Genomic DNA, 22387 nt, shown 5'->3' on the forward strand with positions numbered 1-22387 from the left:
TTCTGAAGGAAATCAGCCCTGAGTGCTCACTGGAAGGACAGATCGTGAAGATGAGACTCCAAGACTTTGGCCACCTCCTGAGAAGAGAAGACTCCCTGGGAAAGACCCTGATGTTGGGAAAGATGGAGGGCACAAGGAGAAGGGGATGACGGAGGACGAGATGGTTGGACAGTGTTCTCGAAGCTACCAGCATGAGTTTGACCAAACTGCGGGAGGCAGTGGAAGACAGGAGGGCCTGGCGTGCTCTGGTCCAGGGGGCCACGAAGAGTCAGACACGACTAAACCACTAATCAACAACAAATGTTGAATTATTTGTTGTTGTTGTTGTTGTTGTTGTTGTTGTTGTTGTTTTACTGCCAACACTCAACCGAGCCCAAATCTGAGCTGCTTGCTCTGCTTAGGGGGCGAATGAGTCTTCTTGACTGTCCTGTTTTTCTCCTTCCTCCTAGGACTCCCGGATTTAATTCCTGATCCGTACTTCATCGAAGCAGGCACCTACGTCCAACGGGTCCAGCTGTACGCCTTGAAATGTGCCGCGGAGGAGAATTGCCTGGCAAGGTAGAGAGGGATATACCTTCGCATTTACGTCTCGGGTGCATGTTGGGTGAAGCCAGTGTGGTTGCATGGTGCAATTAATAATTTTTCTTTCAAAAATGGGCAAAGAACCATTGCAAAAGGGGGGGGGGTTGTTTGGAAGGGATATAGCAGAATAGGGCCTTCTCCTCTCGTGGTGCAATCCAGACCAGGAGAGCCTGTTTTCATCTTGCAGGTTTACGAATCCTTGCGCTTTGTTTTCCACAGTGGAATTCCCTCAGATGGTGGTAGATTCTCCATCCTTGAAGCATTGTTGGGTTTTTTTGTAGAGGGTATCTGGCCATCTGCCATAGATGCTTAAGTTGAGATGCCATCATTTCAGGGGGTTGGTCCAACTCTATAATTCTATGATTTTTATTTTTGTTCCCTAGTTGTTTTGAGTTGAGTCACTGTCCAAACTGAAGCAGACTTGAGGGCAAAGTTGTCCAAAGTGCATTCAACACAATTTTCGAAGGGGTACGATGACCGCCTCTTTCCATATGAACCTACCCAGACCCTGAGATCATCTTCTGAGGCCCTCCTTCCTGTGCCTTCTCCTTGAGAGGTCCGGAGGGTGGCAACATGAGAACGGGGCCTTCTCTGCAGTGGCTCCCCGTCTGTGGAATGTTCTCCCCAGGGAAGTTCGCCTGGTGCCTTCATTATACACCTTTAGACTAAGCCAGGCGAAAACATTTCTTTTTAACCAGGCCTTTGGTTTTTGATTGACATCCTTTTAAAATGTGAGGTTTTGGGTTGTTGTTCTTTTATTTTGATTGAATATTTTGTGGTTTTATATTTTGATTTTGTTCTGTGAAGTGCCCTGAAACCTCTGGGTATAGGGCAGTATATAAATTCAATTAATAATATTAATACAGTGGTACCTCTGGTTACGTACTTAATTTGTTCCGGAGGTCCGTTCTTAACCTAAAGCACCACTTTAGCTAATGGGGCCTCCCGCTGCTGCCGCGATGCCAGAGCACGATTTCTATTCTCACCCTGAAGCAAAGTTCTTAACCCGAGGTACTATTTCTGGGTTGGCAGAGTCTGTAACCTGAAGAGTATGTAACCCGAGGTACTACCGTAATAAGAAAGGGAGAAGCGGAAGGCTGGCTTTGCACTTTGCATAATTAGCAAAGGACTGGCTCCAGGCACACTGTTCCAGGGATGCCAGAATTATAATGGCTCGTGCAATCCTAGTTCTCCACCACCAGGTTGTTTCTGGGGGTGTAAAGGTAAAGGGACCCCTGACCATCAGGTCCAGTCGTGACCGACCCTGGGGTTGTGGCACACATCTCGCTTTACTGGCCGAGGGAGCCGGCGTACAGCTTCCAGGTCATGTGGCCAGCAGGACTAAGCCGCTTCTGGTGAACCAGAGCAGCGCACGGAAACGCCGTTTACCTTCCCGCCGGAGCGGTACCTATTTATCTACTTGCCCTTGGATGTGCTTTTGAACTGCTAGGTTGGCAGGAGATATTTATCATAGATGTTCATAAATGTACCAAATGGGACGCAGGGGGTGCTGTGGGTTAAACCACAGAGCCTAGGACTTGCCGATCAGAAGGTCAGCGGTTCGAATCCCCACGACGGGGTGAGCTCCCGTTGCTCGGTCCCTGCTCCTGCCAACCTAGCAGTTCGAAAGCACATCAAAGTGCAAGTAGATAAATAGGTACCACTCCGGTGGGAAGGTAAACGGCATTTCCGTGTGCTGCTGTGGTTCACCAGAAGCGGCTTAGTCCTGCTGGCCACATGACCCGGAAGCTGTACGCCGGCTCCCTACTTGCACTTTGACGTGCTTTCAAACTGCTAGGTTGGCAGGAGCAGGGACTGAGCTCACCCCGTCGCGGAGATTCGAACCGCCACTGCAGGTCTGTTCTGTTGCATCTGGGCAAGGGAGGCAGTGTGAGGGTTAAGGCTCCTGTAGCCATTGGGCAGAACCCTGGAACAGCAAATGGTCCTTTTCTGCTTATTGATTCTAGCTGGAAAAATGCAAAAAAAAAAATATTGGTGGGGAAGGGAGGGTAGAATGAAATGACTCCGTTTCCTGTAAACACCCAAACAAACAAAACTGTTCTCCCAGGACAGGAGATGCCAAAGGGTCAAGCCTTTGCTTGTTTGCTCACTCAGTCCATGAATGGCCTCTTCTTTCCCTCCTCACCTTCCCTCGCCCTCCTAAATAGACTCCAAAAATAACTCTCTTTAGAGCTCTCGAAGCTTTGTTATGCTAGCACAAGAATACTCCCCCTGCCAGCTGTGGAGAATTCCCAACCAGTGGAAAAGTTTCCTGGCATCCGAACTTCTGTCTGCATCAGGGAAGGGCTTAACTCAGAAAGAGAGCATCTTCCTTGCGTGTAAAAGGTCTTGTTGCCGGCCAGAGTCGACAGCACTGACCTAAATGGAGCAGTAGCACCTGGATTGCTCAGAGGGTTAGAGCAGGCATAGGCAAACCCGGCCCTCCAAATATTTTGGGACTACAACTCCCATCATCCCTGATGCCTGGTCCTGTTAGCTAGGGATGATGGGAGTTGTAGTTCCAAAACAGCTGGAGGGCCGAGTTTGCCTAAGCCTGGGTTAGAGCAATGGGTTAGAGCAATGGTTAACCACAAACTTGACATGAGCCAACAGTGTGACGCGGCAGCTAAAAAAGCCAATGCAATTCTGGGCTGCATCAATAGGAGTATAGCATCTAGATCAAGGGAAGTAATAGTGCCATTGTATTCTGCTCTGGTCAGACCTCACGTGGAGTACTGTGTCCAGTTCTGGGCACCACAGTTCAAGAAGGACACTGACAAACTGGAAGGTGTCCCGAGGAGGGCAACCAAAATGGTCAAAGGCCTGGAAACGATGCCTTATGAGGAACGGCTAAGGGAGCTGGGCATGTTTAGCCTGGAGAAGAGGAGGTTAAGGGGTGATATGATAGCCATGTTCAAATATATAAAAGGATGTCACATAGAGGAGGGAGAAAGGTTGTTTTCTGCTGCTCCAGAGAAGCGGACACGGAGCAATGGATCCAAACTACAAGAAAGAAGATTCCACCTAAACATTAGGAAGAACTTCCTGGCAGTAAGAGCTGTTTGACAGTGGAATTTGCTGCCAAGGAGTGTGGTGGAGTCTCCTTCTTTGGAGGTCTTTAAGCAGAGGCTTGACAACCATATGTCAGGAGTGCTCTGATGGTGTTTCCTGCTTGGCAGGGGGTTGGACTCGATGGCCCTTGGGGTCTCTTCCAACTCTATGATTCTATGATTCTATAACACCAGGGTTGCAGGTCTGATCCCTGTATGGGCAACTCTAGCTATGGGGTTGGACTGGGTGATTCTCTGGGTCCCTTCCAACTCACCTTTGCACCTGCCTTATGGGGTTTTCATTTGCAGGGTGGTCAATGAATGGGTGGTCAATGAATGCAAATTTCACAACTGTATAGTAGGTCCACGACTGGACCTAATGGTCAGGGGTCCCTTTACCTTTTAAAGGTGCCAATTGGACTTGTGGGGTTTCTTTAAGTATTTGCCCTCAGAATTTCATCTAACTTACAGTGCAACATATAACAAACGGTGATCTCAGCTGACTGACATCCGCAAATACAGAGGCGCTGTTCTCTGGGGGATGCTTTTAATATCGCTCTTCCAGGAAGGTGGTTTTTGTTGTCTTCAGTTCCGGTCAGTACCTGTTTCAGCGGCTCCCTGCCCAAATCCCGGGTTCTGCTTTTGGAGGGGACAACAACCCCCAAAGAGGCAGGATAAAAGGTAAAGGTAAAGGGACACCTGACCATTAGGTCCGGTCGTAGCCGACTCTGGGGTTGCAGCGCTCATCTCCCTCTATAGGCCGAGGGAACCAGTGTACAGCTTCCGGGTCATGTGGCCTGCAGGACTAAGCCACTTCTGGTGAACCGGAGCAGCGCACAGAAACGCCGTTTACCTTCCCGCCGGAGTGGTACCTATTCATCTACTTGCACTTTGATGTGTTTTTGAGCTGCTCGGTTGGCAGGAGCAGGGACCGAGCAACGGGAGCTCTCCCCGTCGCAGGGATTCGAACTGCCGACCTTCTAAGTCCTAGGCTCTGTGGTTTAACCCACAGCGCCACCCGCGTCCCTTGAATCTTTGTTGGGACAGGATACTGGCATCCACCTTGGCTCCTCCATCATCCATGGCCTCTTCTCCCTCTCTTTCCTGCAGATCTGCCTACCAGCCAGGGCTGAGCAACATCAGCTACCGGGTTCTGCTTCGCTTCCCGCAGAGGGTGAAGAACCAAGGCACGGCCGACTTCCTCCCGGTCAAACCATACCACGCTTGGGAGTGGCACAGCTGCCACAAGTGAGTAAGCCGAACCAAGCCGAGCCAGGGTGGTCAGCTGGGGCCGAACTCTCTCTTCTGCATTTCTGTCCCCAGTAGATATCCAAAAGGGATGTTGAAAAGTAGGACCTGAACAGCTATCCCCACTCGTGTTTCCCAGGGACTGGGAACCCTCCATGTAGGATGTAATAATAATAATAATAATAATAATAATAATAATAATAATATATTATTTATACCCTGCCCATCTGGCTGAGTTTCCCCAGCCCCAATCAAGCGTTAAACACAATACCGCATTAAATATTAAAAACTTCCCTAAACAGGGCTGCCTTCAGATGTCTTTTAAAGAGAAGATAGCTGCTTATTTCCTTCACATCTGCTAGGAGGGCGTTCCACAGGGCGGGCGCCACTACCGAGAAGGCCCTCTGCCTGGTTCCCTGTAACCTCACTTTTCGCAGTGAGGGGACCGCCAGAAGGCCCTCGGAGCTGGATCTCAGTGTCTGGGCTGGATGATGGAGGTGGAGACGCTCCTTCAGATATACAGGACCGAGGCCGTTTAGGGCTTTAAAGGTCAGCACCAACACTTTGAATTGTGTTCCGAAATGTACTGGGAGCCAATGCAGATCTCTCAGGACCGGTGTTATGTGGTCTCAGAGGCCACTCCCAGTCACCAGTCTAGCTGCCGCATTCTGGATTAATTGCAGTTTCCGGGTCACCTTCAAAGGTAGCCCCACGTAGAGTGCATTGCAGTAGTCCAAGCAGGAGATAACTAGAGCATGCACCACTCTGGCAAGACAGTCCGCAGGCAGGGAGGGTCTCAGCCTGCGTACCAGATGGAGCTGGTAGACAGCAGTCCTGGACACAGAATTAACCTGCGCCTCCATGGACAGCTGTTGTCCTACAGTGGTTCCGCTCCTTCCTCCTGGGCCGTGTTCAGAAAGTGGTGGTGGGGGATGAGTGTTCAGACCCCTGGGCTCTCACTTGTGGGGTGCCTCAGGGTTCTGTCCTCTCCCCCATGCTTTTCAACATTTACATGCAGCCGCTGGGAGAGATCATCAGGAGGTTTGGGCTGGGTGTTCATCAGTATGCGGACGATACCCAACTCTACCTCTCTTTTAAATCAGAACCAGTGAGGGCGGTGAAGGTCCTGTGTGAATGTCTGGAGGCGGTTGGAGGATGGATGGCGGCTAACGGATTGAAGCTGAATCCTGACAAGACAGAAGGACTGTTTTGGGGGGACAGGAGGCGGGCAGGTGTGGAGGATTCCCTGGTCCTGAATGGGGTAACTGTGCCCCTGAAGGACCAGGTGCGCAGCCTGGGAGTCATTTTGGACTCACAGCTGTCCATGGAGGCGCAGGTCAAATCTGTATCCAGGGCAGCTGTGTACCAGCTCCATCTGGTACGTAGGCTGAGACCCTATCTGCCTGCGGACTGTCTCGCCAGAGTGGTGCATGCTCTGGTTATCTCCCGCTTGGACTACTGCAATGCGCTCTACGTGGGGCTACCTTTGAAAGTGACTTGGAAACTACAACTAATCCAGAATGCGGCAGGTAGACTGATGACTGGGGGCAGCCGCCGAGACCATATAACACCGTTCTTGAAAGACCTACATTGTCTCCCAGTACGTTTCTGAGCACAAGTCAAAGTGTTGGTGTTGACCTTTGAAGCCCTAAATGGCCTCGGCCCAGTAGACCTGAAGGAGCGTCTCTACCCCCATCGTTCAACCTGAACACTGAGGTCCAGCTCCGAGGGCCTTCTGGCGGTTCCCTCATTGCGAGAAGCAAAGCTACAGGGAACCAGGCAGAGGGCCTTCTCGGTAGTGGCGCCCACCCTGTGGAACGCCCTTCCAGCAGATGTCAAAGCGATAAACAACTACCTGACATTCAGAAGACATCTGAAGGCAGCCCTGTTCAGGGAAGTTTTTAATGTGTGATATTTTACTGTATTTTTGGTTTCTATGGAAGCCGCCCAGAGTGGCTGGGGAGGCCCAGCCAGATGGGCGGAGTATAAATAATAAATTATTATTATTATTATAATAAATGAATACACCTGAAAAGTATTTTTAAAAATTTAAAACAAAAAACAAGAGAGTGGAAAAAGCTTTCCTCTATCACTGCAGGTTAAAATTAATGTTAATAAGGAACCTGGACCTTTGTCTTTTAGCCATTATCACAGCATGGAAGCCTTTAGTAACTACGATCTGTTGGATGCCGTCACCCACAAGAAGGTTGCAGAAGGACACAAGGCCAGCTTCTGCCTGGAGGATACGACGTGCGACGCAGGAGTCCGGCGACGATACGCTTGCACGGCTCACACTCAGGTGAGGGGAGAAGAGACGCAGAGACAGCAAGTTTGCCCCCCTTTTTTTACCAGCCCCAGCTCCTCTGCCTTTGTTCTGTAGGGGACACTGCTTGTCTTTCACTGCCAGTTCCCCTGTTGATCCGCAGACAGGGCAGTTTTCTCCTTGTCAGGGTTGGTGCTGACCTTCAAAGCCCTAAACGGCCTCAGCCCAGTATACCTGAAGGAGCGTCTCCACCCCCATTGTTCTGCCCGGACACTGAGGTCCAGCTCCGAGGGCCTTCTGGCGGTTCCCTCATTGTGACAAGTGAGGTTACAGGGAACCAGGCAGAGGGCCTTCTCGGTGGTGGCGCCCGCCCTGTGGAACGCCCTCCCTTCAGATGTCAAGGAAATAAACAACTATCTGACTTTTAGAAAACATCTGAAGGCAGCCCTCTTTAGGGAAGCTTTTAATGTTTAACAGACTACTGTGGTACCTCGGGTTACATACGCTTCAGGTTACAGACTCCGCTAACCCAGAAATAGTACCTCGGGTTAAGAACTTTGCTTCAGGATGAGAACAGAAATCGTGCAGCAGCGGCATGGCGGCAGCGGGAGGCCCCATTAGCTAAAGTGGTGCTTCAGGTTAAGAACAGTTTTGGGTTAAGTACGGACCTCCCGAACGAATTACCGTGTTTTTCGCTCTATAAGACGCACCAGACCACAAGACGCACCTAGTTTTTGGAGGAGGAATACAAGAAAAAAAAAATCTGAATCTCAGAAGCCAGAACAGCAAGAGGGATCACTGCGCAGTGAAAGCAGCAATCCCTCTTGCTGTTCTGGCTTCTGGGATAGCTGCGCAGCCTGCATTCGCTCCATAAGACGCACACACATTTGAGTCTTATAGAGCAAAAAATACAGTAAGTTCTTAACCAGAGGTACCACTGTACTGTATTTTAATACTTTGTTGTAAGCTGCCGAGAGTGGCTGGGGAAACCCAGCCAGATGGGCAGGATATAAATAATAAATTATTTATTATTATTATTATTATTATTTTATTATTACCCACTTGGCCACTTAAAACAAAGCTGGCAATCAAAGCTAAAGCTATGCAATATTAAAAATACCAGGGCAAGGCAGCAATATTTTATTTATCACAGATTTTTATGGCCATTTCCACCTTGAGCTCATTGGGGGGGGGATATGAATGTGATAAATAACATAAGCTTTAGCGGCAGCTCTTAAAATTAGGGAGGCAAGAGGAGCCAGCCGGCCTCGTAGAAAGGGGTTTCAGTTGGAGTAGGCTGTACAAACCACGTTCAGAGAAGTGGTCTGTCCAATAAAATACTCAGAGCGATGTGATGTTGTCTTCCATTCAGGGTCTGAGTCCTGGCTGTTACGACACATACGACGCTCACATTGACTGCCAGTGGATCGACATTACAGACGTCCCCCCTGGGAATTATATCCTCAAGGTATGGTTGGCTGCAAAGCTCAAACTGGCAGGGAAATGGGTGTGGGCACGAGGGGTCATCCAGGAACACTGGGGCATTTTGCCTTGCCAATATAACGGACGCGGGTGGCGCTGTGGTCAAAACCACTGAGCCTCTTGGGCTTGCTGATCGGAAGGTCAGTGGTTCGAATCCCCGCAACGGAGTGAGCTCCCGTTGCTCTGTCCCGGCTCCTGCCAACATAGCAGTTTGAAAGCACACCAGTGCAAGTAGATAAATAGGTATCGCTCTGGCGGGAAGGTAAACAGCGTTTCCATGCGCTCTGGTTTCCGTCACTTTGTCCCATTGCACCAGAAGCGGTTTAGTCCTGCTGGCAGCATGACCCAGAAAGCTGTCTGCGGACAAACGCCGGCTCCTTCGGCCTGGAAGCGAGATGAGCATCGCAACCCCATAGTCACCTTCGACTGGACTTAAGCGTCCAGGGTCCTTTACCTTTTTACCTTTTACGGATCTACTCTGCGGAGATGGCCTAACCTGTCAATCTCTGGTCCTCATTTTATCCATCTCAAAATTCTGTTCCCCACATTTCCACATTACTCTGCAATTATTATTCTTTTTTTTAAAAAGTCATTGCGAAAATTCATCCTCATTTTAATCCAAATTTGTCCTAATGTGCACACTTTTGGCATGACCTTCTGCATAATGCAGACCATTGGGCAAAGCAATTCCCCTTGCATAATGCCTTTTTACTATGATATGCGTTCGCAGAAAACTCCACCGAGAACTTCTAAGTGTTACCTGGCTGGAGAGCTGCGTTGCAAAAGGCAAATTTCCAAGAATGCTGGTGCTTCGGTCCAAGTATGGTCTCAGAAATTGCAAATTACCGTATTTTTCACTCTATAAGACGCACCAGACCACAAAACGCACCTAGTTTTTGGAGGAGGAAAACAAGAAAAAAAATATTCTGAATCTCAGAAGCCAGAACAGCAAGAGGGATCGCTGCGCAGCGAAAGCAGTGATCCCTCTCCCTGTTCTGGCTTCTGGGATAGCTGCGCAGCCTGCATTCGTTCCATAAGACGCACACACATTTCCCCTTACATTTTAGGAGGGGAAAAGTGAGTCTAATAGAGCAAAAAATACGGTAGATAACCTTGCCTTTAAATGCAAACTAGCTGGATTTCCGCCCCAGTTAGTGCACCAAACTAAGTTAAGTCTGTTATAAGGAAAAGAAACGGCTCCTTTCCTCTTATGGGGTATTCCAGAGCCCATACAGAGTCCTTAAGTGGGTTCCCTATTGGTAGGAGAAAATAACAGAGGCCAACCAGAGAATATTGAGAAGCAAAGCAGCTAGTAAGCCTGATCTTTACTGAACTGTTGCAATGGGGTCCCCACTCCCCACATGCAGGAGGGAGGAGGAACTCCGAACAGTGGTGCGCAAGCCCGTATAAAGACTTTTGAAATTGCCCACCCTGTAGCCCAAGACCACCCCCTAAAACATCACACATACATCACAGAAGGAGGTGGTCTACAGCAGAAATCCTGTCTGCCAGGATACCTGATAATGGTCACTGAATGCATTACCTGGGCAGCCTGGCCATTCTTCTGTGATGGTTAATACTTTAGTTCCTGAGTCCAGGTCACAGGCTCACCCTGCTCATACACCCTGTTCCTTAAGACAGGATTTGCAAGCAAAAAGACAATGGCTTTCCCCATTCTCCTCCCTTACTGCTGAGGAATATTTGAGGTCATTGGGGGAGTCAAAATGGCTTCAGGATTGCTATTGCTGTACTATTTCAGACACGTGGTTTATATACTTATGTATGTGAGATGGCCTTGAAAATTTATGAACATAGGACGCGGGTGGCGCTGTGGGTTAAACCACAGAGCCTAGGACTTGCCGATCAGAAGGTCAGCGAATCCCCGCGACACGGTGAGCTCCCGTTGCTCGGTCCCTGATCCTGCCCACCTAGCAGTTTGAAAGCACGTCAAAGTGCAAGTAGATAAATAGGTACCGCTCCGGCGGAAAAGTAAATGGTGTTTCCGTGCACTGCTCTGGTTCGCCAGAAGCGGCTTAGTCCTGCTGGCCACATGACCCGGAAGCTGTATGCCGGCTCCCTTGGCCAATAAAGCGAGATGAGCGCCGCAACCCCAGAGTCGGCCACGACTGGACCTAATGGTCAGGGGTCCCTTTACCTTTATGTGAGATGGCCTTGTAAATTTATAAACATGTATTTTATATTTGAGAGCCTAGAATTTTTGTAACATGTCTTTCCCAGTGATGAAGAAACAAACACAAACCTTGTTATGATCTGAGCTTGCAACAGTTGAAGCTGGTCAGTTAAGGACACCGCCTGATTTTAGGAGAGGGAACAGTGGGGTGGAACTTGACTGTATTGTTCTTATCCCATTTTCAAGGTAACCGTCAATCCGGACTTCTTGGTTCCTGAGTCAGACTTCACAAACAATGCTGCCAGGTGTGATGTAATATACACAGGGACGCATGCCACCGCAAGGAACTGCAAGATCACCAGGTACCGTGAGGGAAGAGTGATTTGTAGCACAGGGCCCCCTAAAGTCATCTAGTCCAACCTCCCCTCAGAGCAGAGACAGTTACCTTGCCTCCGTTAGGTGAAAAGAGGCCAGTAATGATGTCGGCAGCACATCATCAAGAGTATTTTTCTCTCCAGGCAGCCATGTTTTCCGCAATGTTGTTGTTGAGTCGTTTAGTCGTGTCCGCCTCTTTGTGACTCCCTGGACCAGAGCACGCCAAGCCCTCCTGTCTTCCACTGCCTCCTGCAGTTTGGTCAAACTCATGCTGGTAGCTTCGAGAACACTGTCCCACCATCTCGTCCTCTGCCGTCCCCTTCTCCTTGTGCCCTCCATCTTTCCCAACATCAGGGTCTTTTCCAGGGAGTCTTCTCTTCTCATGAGGTGGCCAAAGTCTTGGAGCCTCAGCTTCAGGATCTGTCCTTCCAGTGAGCACTCAGGGCTGATTTCCTTCAGAATGGAGAGGTTTGATCTTCTTGCAGTCCATGGGACTCTCAAGAGTCTCCTCCAGCACCACAATTCAAAAACATCAATTCTTTGGTGATCAGCCTTCTTTATGGTCCAGCTCTCACTTCCATACATCACTACTGGGAAAACCATAGCTTTAACTATACGGACCTTTGTTGTTCCGCAATACAGAACAACAAAGCCCTGTGTTGCAAACTCAACACAACAAACAACACAAGCAACACGAAGACCAGTCTACTAGATAGCACTGCAATTCTTATTACATAATATACATGATTTAGTACAACAAAAACAAAATCTGTACACTTGTAACTTCTCTAATATATTTGAAATCAAATGAACGCACGTCTGCCAATCCCTTGAAATTCCGTAGAAGTATAATAAGTCTATGGCTGAAACAAAGTAATAGATGCTATCCTGTGGGCTAAGCAGTAAAACTTTTTTTAGGCGTTCATGTAGGACAGTGATCCCAGATAATCTGACTGTTTCGCTAGAATCTTATATTGTTTCGCTGAAATATTATTATTATTATTAACAGCAGGACCCACAAAGGGGAGGTGGGAAGCCCTGGAGATTCCATGGAATCTAGTTTTTATGTTGTATGTTTGATATATGACTGTAAAGTTTTAATCTGAAAAGCCAAATAAGTAATTTTTTTTAAAAGAAAAAAGACGTTTGTGAATTGACGTTATGACTCAACTGCGATTTCTTTCCTTTCTCCACCCTCTGCAGCAACTAAACAGCGACCCAATCCCAGTGGAGCGAGACTGTTTCGTACCCCTTTTCCCCTCAAATGCTTCAAACCATCTCTGCAACCCCGCCGGACCAAAGGAGACTCTGTGGCTCAAGACGCGTTTTAAAATTTGCCCAGCCCTCGCTTCCTATCCTGTCCCAGCTGCCACCGGTATTAAGTATTAGGCATTCGCTTTTAGGGAGACTGCTGAGGTATTGACGCTAGCCTAGGACTTGCCAATCAGAAGGTGTGCGGTTTGAATCCCCGTGACGGGGTGAGCTCCCGTTGCTCTGTCCCTGCTCCTGCCAACCTAGCAGTTCAAAAGCACATCAAAGTGCAAGTACCGTATTTTTCGCCCCATAGGACGCACCAGCCCATAGGACGCACCTAGTTTTTTGGGGGGGAAATAAAGGAAAAAAATTATTTTCCCCCAGGTGCGGGGCTGGGGCGGGGGAAGCCCGAGATTCCCCCCACCCCAGCCCCCAGAACAGGCTGCTATCCGCAAGCCATGGGAGAGCTGCGTGAAGCCCGAAGCTTGGGGCGTGCTGAGCTGGGTGCCGGCAAGCTCTCCGCTAGCCGTGGGAGAGCCGCGCAGCTCTCCCACGGCTAGCGCTGCCCGAAGCCTGCATTCGCCCCATAGGATGCACACACATTTCCCCTTCATTTTTGGAGGGGGAAAAGTGAGTCATAAAGGGCGAAAAATACGGTAGATAAATAGGTACTGCTCCGGCGGGAAGGTAAACGGCGTTTCCGTGCGCTGCTCTGGTTCGCCAGAAGCGGCTTAGTCCTGCTGGCCACATGACCCGGAAGCTGTACACCGGCTCCCTCGGCCAGTAAAGCAAGATGAGTGCCGCAACCCCAGAGTCGGCCACGACTGGACCTAATGGTCAGGGGTCCCTTTACCTTACCCTTAGCCAGACAGAGAGTATAGAAGAGGAGGAGGCTGCCTGAACCCACCCACCTCCCCTTTCCCAATGCAGAGAAAGCCTACATTGCACAGAATGGTACCCAAGGATAAATAAATTTACACTAGGTCATTTTCTATGTCCCAGCTCTACAGTTGTGTGGCTCTAAGAAAACCTCCGAGAAAAACCACCAGCATCCTCCAGGGGTCAGCAAACTTTTTCAGCAGGGGGCCGGTCCACTGTCCCTCAGACCTTATGGAGGGCCAGACTATATTGGGCTGGGGGGGAATGAATGAATTCCTATGCCCCACAAATAACCCAGAGATGCATTTTAAACCAAAGCACACATTCTACTCATGTAAAAACACCAGGCAGGCCCCACAAATAACCCAGAGATGCATTTTAAATAAAAGGACACGTTCTACTCATGTAAAAACATGCTGATTCCCGGACCGTCCGCGGGCCGGATTGAGAAGGCGATTGGGCCAGATCCGGCCCCCGGGCCTTAATTTGCCTACCCATTATTCTAAGCCTTTCCCTGCCATAAATACGAGGTGCTTGTGTTATTTCAACGATGCAGCAGGATTGATGCCAGCATAGAGACTGCAGCAGCCGTGTGCCCCAAATAAGTAAACCTGCAACTGCCACGCCACCAGCCATCTAGGGATGGAATTAGAAACCACACAACAGGCACATCTCGGAACAACGTCTGAACAGCACTCCTTCGAAAGCTTTGTGGCACAGCCTTCCAAACAAACGATAGGTACAAAAATTTACCTGTTTGGAAGAAGTGTGCGTCGATTAGGCGAGGCGGCGTACAAAGATGTATCCGGAGAAATTGGCAATAAAAAGTGGTCAGATTCCCATGAGGACTTTTGTTTGTTTGTTTGTTTGTTTTGTTTTCCCCTTCAATTAAAATTGCAGCAGTAATGTGGAGGACTGGTTTTATGATTGCAAAAATTAGAAGTCTAAGCCAGGGCTCAGCAAACTTTTTCAGCATGGGGCTGGGTCCACTGTCCCTCAGACCTTGTGGGGGGGCCAGACTATATTTTGAAGAAAAAAATATGAACAAATTCCTACGCCCCACAAATAACCCAGAGATGCAACTTAAATAAAAGCACGCATTCTACTCATGTGAAAACACCAGGCAGGCCCCACAAATAACCCAGAGATGCATTTTAAATCAAAGCACACATTCTACTCATGTAAAAACACGCTGATTCTCGGACCATCCACAGGCCAGATTGAGAAGGCGATTGGGCTGGATCTGGCCCCCGGGCCTTAGTTTGCCTACCCATGGTCTAAGAGAACCAAAACTGACCGATTCATTCATTCCTAGTGCCAAATGTCCTTGGCCCAGCAGAAGGAAGACCTCACATTTTCCCAGCTTCACCAGCTCATCCCTTGTTTATCCAGCTTCACAACACTCTTTCCTTTTTTACCTCTCCCCCTGGCAGAAGGCAAAAGTTAAGCTTGATGCAAAGGGGCGAGGGCACTGTCCGTGGGGGCTTCTGTGCAAAGTGGATTGATGGTGCTGTAATACTTAAAAACAACTAGAGCTGCAGTCCTGCTTGGTCTGTAGCCAAACCCTCTGACATTCCCATTAATCCCGCTAGAGTTTCGCCTTACTACCCCATGCAACTACGAAACTTGCTTTTCACCTCCCCAGCCCTATCCCTGAACAGTGGCAGACTTTAGGCTTTCAAATTTCAGTCATTTAGTCATGTCCGCCTCTTCGTGACCCCCTGGACCAGAGCATGCCAGGCCCTCCTGTCTTCCACTGCCTCCCGCAGTTTGGTCAAACTCATGCTGGTAGCTTCGAGAACACTGTCCAACCATCTCGTCCTCCGTCATCCCCTTCTCCTTGTGCCCTCCATCTTTCCCAACATCAGGGTCTTTTCCAGGGAGTCTTCTCTTCTCAGGAGGTGGCCAAAGTCTTGGAGCCTCAGCTTCAGGATCTGTCCTTCCAGTGAGCACTCAGGGCTGATTTCCTTCAGAATGGAGAGGTTTGATCTTCTTGCAGTCCATGGGACTCTCAAGAGTCTCCTCCAGCACCAGAATTCAAAAGCATCCATTCTTTGGCGATCAGCCTTCTTTATGGTCCAGCTCTCACTTTCATACATCACTACTGGGAAAACCATAGCTTTTACTATACAGACCTTTCAGTAGAGACACCCAAAAAGTGAAAACCCAGACACATTGTTGTGCTTTTTTTTCTTTTGCAAAATCTCAACAACAAAATTGGAAGTTTCTGAGCTACTTTTAAGTAGATTCGCCATGATCTAGACTGCCGTATTCTCACACTGCCCAACCAGTCAAGTCTCAAAGGGGTTACTTGCCTGAAGGCAGAGTCCGTATCCAGTCCAGTCCTTAGGTCAGAAGTATCTCAGTTCATGTAGTCAGACGATTGTGGGGTCCAGAAAGCCAGGGTCCAAGGTCACAAGAAGCACAAAGGTCCAAACAGGAATGATGAATGTTGTTTCCAGCAACTGAGTGAGGCAGGAAACCCTGCTTAGGAAATTTGGAGCCAGCTGGTTCACATCAGGAGCAGGAAGGCTGATCGGCAGCAGGTGGAGTCATTCTGCCTTCTGCCCCTTCAGGCTGCTGTTCAACAGGTGAAGCTGACTCCTGGCAGCCCTGGTTGTACATCATTGTTGAAGTGCCCTAGCAAACACTCACCTAAATCTGCCTCTGCTCTGAAGCAACATCTCTCTTCTGTTTCGCAGCTCCAATTTCCACCCCTCGTTTCGCCTTCGCTTCCTCCTTTTCTTGGGTGCAACCATAGCTGTCAACTTTCAGATTTGAAAATAAGGGCTCAGCAGCCTCACCTGTCCCGGGGACAGTCTACGGGATATCTAACAATCCGGGATAGAAGCGGGAAACGGTGCTGGAATAAGGGAATTTCCTACCAAGAAAAAGGGAAAGATGACAGCTATGGGGTGCAAACCCCCTTGCACATGGGCCTCCACCCACACGTTGCAACTGCTAAGCACCCTCTCACCTTCTTCCCAGTTATGGCCAGGGACTGGCTGGGCGATGAGTGGTGGGAGGTACCAGTTAGCGGACCCCGAGGGAAAACCCCAGAGGAGGAGGAGGAAGAAGGCTCAGAGCCCAAAGGGTTGGTGGTGGGGCACCGAGGAGAGGTCAGAGGGGAAAGACAGGGAGGAGGGATTGGATGCTGAAGGGGCAACAGGCTCGAGTGAGCAGGGAGATTCAGTGACAGGGAGCAGTTCGGAAGTGGAGGGGGGACAGGGAGGGGAAGAGGAATCCCAGGAGGTTGTCTCTGCTATTGCAACAAGCTTCCCTCTCTTCCCCTGCAACCCTCCATCTCCACGGGCTGATATGTAGAGGCGAACGGAAAGCAGGGGGCCCCAACGCAGTTGGAGGCTCCTTAGGAGACATCTGGCATTGGAGTCATCTTAATGGAGGTAGAAGGAGGAGACCGCAGGTTTCCTGGTGTCAGGATGCTGTCAGCGGCTCACAGCTGGTTGCTCGGGAATTATAAAGACAAGGAAAAGTTTATTACCGTCCTTTTTTATTTCAGTCTTTACAGAAAGAGGCTATAGAACCCAGCCTCTTGGATAATGGTGTTGTCCCGAGTGAATCTCCAAACACACACACACCCGTCTCTCCCACTTCCTCATTTGTCACTTCTACGGGTGCTGCTACGTGCCCTCTGTCTTTGAGCTCTTTGCCCTCCTACTTTCAAGGCTCACCTGGTTCTGGGAGAGCTTTCTAATGCTTTCTAATGATCACGGTAGATGGTGAGAGCAGCCACGAAATTAAGAGATGCCTGCTTCTTGGGAGAAAAGCGGTGACAAACCTAGATAGCATCTCAAAAAGCAGAGACATCACCTTGCCAACAAAGGTCCGTATAGTTAAGGCTATGGTTTTCCCAGTAGTGATGTATGGAAGTGAGAGCTGGACCCTAAAGAAGGCTGATCACCAAAGAATGGATGCTTTTGAATTCTGGTGCTGGAGGAGACTCTTGAGAGTCCCATGGACTGCAAGAAGATCAAACCTCTCCATTCTGAAGGAAATCAGCCCTGAGTGCTCACTGGAAGGACAGATCCTGAAGCTGAGGCTCCAAGACTTGGGCCACCTCATGAGAAGAGAAGACTCCCTGGAAAAGACCCTGATGTTGGGAAAGATGGAGGGCACAAGGAGAAGGGGACGACAGAGGACGAGATGGTTGGACAGTGTTCTCGAAGCTACCAGCATGAGTTTGACCAAACTGCGGGAGGCAGTGGAAGACATGGTACCAGGAGTGAAATACACTGTGGGAAAGTACCACAGGATAGTTGAGGGCTCCACGTCCTTTATCTCTTTTACATAAGACAGCTGAGGAGTGGAAGAGGAAGACGTTTAAAACAGACAATTTTTGTCCTTTCGGTGTTTCTTCCTTCTTGATGCATTCAAACGAGAGCAGAGGGTTGAGTGAACCAGAGTAAACCCTTGGGCAATAAAGCGAGATGAGTGCCGCAACCCCAGAGTCGGCCACAACTGGACCTAATGATCAGGGGTCCCTTTACCTTTTACAGCCCAAACCCTCAGCCTGTCACCTGCTGTGTTATGTACTAAGCTTGGGTCCTAGAACAATAGGCAGGTAGGATCATAGAATGCAACAACTGTTTGGCTTGCAGGAGGAAGTTAATCAGCCTACCAGGCTGGTAGGATCATAGAATACAACAAGTGATTGGGCTGCAGGAGAAAACCAATCAGGCTCCAGGAGGGAAGCAGAATCAGCCAGTCAGACGGATCTCATTGTATATATATACAGTGGTACCTCTGGTTGCGAACAGGATCCGTTCCGGAGGCCCGTTCGCAACATAAGAACGCAACCGGCAGCGGCGCATCTGCACACGCATGGGTTGCGATTTGCCACTTCTGCGCATGCGCGTGACGTCATTTTTGCGCTTCTGCGCATGCACGAGCAGCGTAACCCTTTCCGGTACTTCTGGGTTGCCGCGGGACGTAACCTGAAAGAACGTAACATGAAGCGGATGTAAAATGAGGCATGACTGTAATGTATATAGAAGCCTGAGGTGTTTTTTTGGGCGGGGGAATTCAACCACTGTTTTACAAGCTGCAATAAAGAGCATGAAATCACTGCAGGACTCCGAGTATATTTCATGCTGCCTCAGAGATCCCCCTTGGTGGTTAATAGGCCAGCCTCCCTGTGCCCTGGCTCACACTCTTTTCATCAGCCAGGCGTGATTGTGTTTTGTTACTGTCTGGAACGGCAGCCCCACCACAACCCACAGCTTTTGCAGGCGAAGGTCTCCCTGCTAGGAGGATTCCAACTAAGAATGGTAAACATTTCCCCTTGGCTGCTCTTCTTCGCTCAGCCCACAGATCCACCCTAACCACAGTCATCTGGGCTCCCTTCTGGTGGAGAACAGGACACCTGAACGTCCCCAAACCTTCTCCTACACTCATCCGAGGGCCAAAACCGCCCTTATGGCAGCCACAAATAAGACATCTGCCCATCACAGTGTCCCGGGGTTCCTAGCCATGTACAACACACCCCAGAAGCCCATTTTTTGTGGTGTGGTGAGCATGCCAGTGGCACACCTGTCTAGACCACCAATTGCTCACATTAAGAACTGCATGTCGGACGGCAGGCATGGAATGTTTGCACATTCCCAGGGGCTGAAGTCACAGCTGCTTCTGCCCTAGAAACCTGGCCAGATGTGCATCTTATAACTTGGGAAAGGATGGGAAAGCCAAACATTTGGTGGTTGGGAGTTGGGGGCAAGTGAAGTAATTCGCTCTCATAATTAACTGCTAAAGGGACGTGGGTGGCACTGTGATCTAAACCAAAGAGCCTAGGGCTTGCTGATCAGAAGGTCGGCGGTTCGAATCCCCACAATGGGGTGAGCTCCCGTTGCTCGGTCCCTGCTCCTGCCAACCTAACAGTTCAAAAGCACATCAAAGTTGAAGTAGATAAATAGGTACCACTCCGGTGGGAAGGTAAACGACGTTTCCGTGTGCTGCTGTGGTTCGCCAGAAGTGGCTTAGTCCTGCTGGCCACATGACCTAGAAGCTGTACGCCGGCTCCCTTGGCCAATAAAGCGAGATGAGCGCCGCAACCCCAGAGTCGGCCACAAATGGACCTAATTGTCAGGGGTCCCTTTACCGAGGCTGCGTTTCAATATTTTAATGTTGTATTTTAATCTTGTTTTTAAGTTGTATTCATTCAACTTGTTTTTATTATTGCTTGTTAGCCGCCCTGAGCCTGAGGGCGGGGTATAAATAAAAATTATTATTATTATTATTTACCGTTACCTAGAGGAAAATAAGGGAAGCAGTTGAGAAAAAAGATGGGTAATGGAAAGGCAAAGGAAAGTCAAAGGATTCAGTGAATGCTAAATGATGAGGTGGAAGATTTGTTTGAATTTAAACTTGTTATGTAAAAAATATATTAAAAAGAAAAAGGTCAGTTTCTTTTTCTAAGCCCAAAGGAGGCCTCGCATCCATCTCTCTGCCCTGAACGTGATCGATCTGCCGCGAGAGAACAGAGGGGACTTCAGAAGCTGCCAAGCTTCTAACACCAGCATGAGAGACAAACCGGGACAAGAACTTGCAAAGGGGTGGAAACGCACATGGCGACTGTAAGCGAGACTTGAGACAGTGGTGCAACAAGGTGTGCCTTGCGTCAGGCTTTTGCACAGCCGCCGCTCTGCCCAGGGGCAAGACTTCCCCCACTGTATTCACGCCAAGGGCAAAGAGCCATTGACGTACATTGCACAATTCTGTTTTCCCCCCACAGGAGAGCGTAACTGACGGCACAGAAACAAAGTTGGCGCATATGTCGCACATTGCGTCCAGGTCAATGCCAGATGTATGTATAAGCTAAACAAGCTATAGCTTAGGGCTCCACTCTCTTGGGGGCACCAATTTTTTTTAAATAAAACTGGATGTACATTTACAAAACAGGTAAAGGTAAAGGGACCCCTGACCATTAGGTCCATTTGTGGCCGACTCTGGGGCTGCAGCGCTCATCTCGCTTTATTGGCCAAGGGAGCCGGCGTACATTATATTACAGGACAATTTTCCAAAGGCTCTGAGAACATCCTGCCTTCTACCAGATCAGACCAACTCAGTACTGTCTGTGCACCATGGGTAGGCAAACTAAGGCCCGGGGGCCGGATCCGGCCCAATTGCCTTCTAAATCCAGCCCGCGGACAGTCCGGGAATCAGCGTGTTTTTACATGAGTAGAATGTGCCCTTTAATTTAAAATGCATCCCTGGGTTATTTGTGGGGCACAGGAATTTGTTCATTATTTTTTCCAGAATATAGTCCGGCCCCCCACAAGGTCTGAGGGACAGTGGACCGGCCCCCTGATGAAAAAGTTTGCTGACCCCTGCGATAGAGCATCGTGGGGAGTCACATAAATAGAAAGGAATGTAAGCTCTTTTGATATGCAATAACAGCAGCAAGAATATTACTGGCCCAAAAATGGAAGCAAGAAGAGTTACCGACGATTGAAGAATGGAGGATGGAGTTAATGGACTATGCAGAACTAGATAAACTAACAGGAAGGATTCGAAACCGGCGGGACCAGAAATTCACGGAAGACTGGAGTAAATTTACTTATTTGAAAAGTATTTGTGAAGATCAGACGACATTTGTAGGGTTGCAAGAAGTTTTGTGAGGAGTATTATTGGAAGTATTGCAAAAATGGAGAAGGGGGAGGACGATTTGTTAAGAGATGTAAAGGCAATATAAAGTTAAGAAATGCATAAGAAGTGGTTAAAACGGTGGATCATCAGAGGTGCTGATGGAAGTCTAAAAAGATTGTATAAGTGATAGGTTTTGTGGTATATTTTATAATTTATATGTTAAAATTAATAAAAAATATTATAAAAAAGAAAGAAAAAGTTTGCTGACCCCTGGTCTACACGGACTGGCAGCTGCTCCCCTGTTCTCCCTGTTCAGCTGATGCTCAAATACAGCTACTGTCCCACTGAGAGGGCTCAGCATCCACAGTGGATATCTGGCATCATCTAGTGGGACATTCCTTCAAAAACATTCCTGTAGAAGAAGACTGGAAAAAATTTAAGATTTATTTGCAAAAATATTGTAAATTGTATGAATGTTAAGCAGGATGCTTGATTATAAACAACTTAGCACCATTAAAACAGACGAAGTGAATTATGAAGATAAGTCAAATTCAAGAAAAAACAAATTTTTAGATAATTATTAGGCTAAGTTTAATTTTTTAAGGAGTGAAACAAAGGTATCTAAAATTTGAGATATAACATTGGAAAATTAGATAGTAAGGATGGAGATAAGGTGATAAATTGCTGGTTTAATTTTTATAATTTGGAACGCAGGAGCGGGAGATGTGAGGAAGTCCAAAGGAGATAAGAAAATATGTTATGATATGTAATATTTTTGCTTGCTTTTTTATATTGTAATCAAAAAACCCTTAATAAATATTATTAAAAAAACAAAAACAAAAACATTCCTGTTTTCCTGGAGAGTCCACAGCAGCCTGTTTGCAACCTGATTATGGAGGCACTCTGTTATAAGAGAGGGGGGGCTGCTCCTTTTCCCTTATGAGGTACCTAAGAGCCCGTATATGACACAACCCTGATGGCAGAAAGTGAGGAGGAATTAAAGAACCTCTTAATGAAGGTGAAAGAGGAGAGCGCAAAATATGGTCTGAAGCTCAGCATCAAAAAAGCAAAGATCATGGCCACTGGTCCCATCACCTCCTGGCAAATAGAAGGGGAAGAAATGGAGGCAGGGAGAGATTTTACTTTCTTGGGCTCTGTGATCACTGCAGGTGGTGACAGCAGCCACAAAATTGAAAGACGCCTGCTTTGTTTACCTTCCCGCCGGAGTGGTACCTATTTATCTACTTGCACTTTGATGTGCTTTCGAACTGCTAGGTTGGCAGGAGCAGGGACCGAGCAACGGGAGCTCAAGTCATTGCGGGGATTCGAACCGCTGACCTTCTGATCGGCAAGTCCTAGGCTCTGTAGTTTAATCCACAGCGTCCCATGCGTCCCATTTGGTACATTTATGAACATCTATGATAAATATCTCCTGCCAACCTAGCAGTTCGAAAGCACATCCAAGGTCAAGTAGATAAATAGGTACCGCTTCGGCGGGAAGGTAAATGGCGTTATCGTGTG

The 22387-nt window shown here is 48.5% G+C and overlaps 3 protein-coding genes across 4 annotated transcripts in view; 2 read left to right on the forward strand and 1 right to left on the reverse strand.

Annotated features, from left to right (window-relative positions):
* Positions 1-22387, reverse strand: part of LOC310835517 (uncharacterized protein) — a 691527-nt gene that overhangs the window by 598972 nt on the left and 70168 nt on the right. The gene's annotated exons all lie outside the window — the stretch shown is intronic.
* TNFAIP8L1 (TNF alpha induced protein 8 like 1) overlaps positions 1-22387 on the forward strand; it is a 222375-nt gene that overhangs the window by 73933 nt on the left and 126055 nt on the right. The gene's annotated exons all lie outside the window — the stretch shown is intronic.
* Positions 1-22387, forward strand: part of LOC310835758 (protein-lysine 6-oxidase-like) — a 390424-nt gene that overhangs the window by 3539 nt on the left and 364498 nt on the right. Inside the window, exons 2-12 of one of the 2 annotated variants that reach the window (XM_083720714.1) lie at positions 450-558; positions 4743-4880; positions 7023-7179; positions 8516-8611; positions 11003-11118; positions 12335-12680; positions 13046-13544; positions 13616-14212; positions 14547-14952; positions 15407-16027; positions 16173-17141. In XM_083720714.1, coding sequence (XP_083576840.1) covers positions 450-558; positions 4743-4880; positions 7023-7179; positions 8516-8611; positions 11003-11118; positions 12335-12341 — 623 coding nt within the window. In that variant the 3' untranslated portion in view covers positions 12342-12680; positions 13046-13544; positions 13616-14212; ... (1 more) ...; positions 15407-16027; positions 16173-17141. Of the gene's footprint in view, positions 1-449; positions 559-4742; positions 4881-7022; positions 7180-8515; positions 8612-11002; positions 11119-12334; positions 12681-13045; positions 13545-13615; positions 14213-14546; positions 14953-15406; positions 16028-16172; positions 17142-22387 lie in introns of those variants that run through there. The other variant, XM_083720715.1, reaches the window with a different exon arrangement.

The sequence above is a fragment of the Podarcis gaigeae genome (genome assembly GCF_964106915.1).
Source record: "Podarcis gaigeae genome assembly, chromosome: 18".
NCBI lineage: Eukaryota > Metazoa > Chordata > Lepidosauria > Squamata > Lacertidae > Podarcis > Podarcis gaigeae.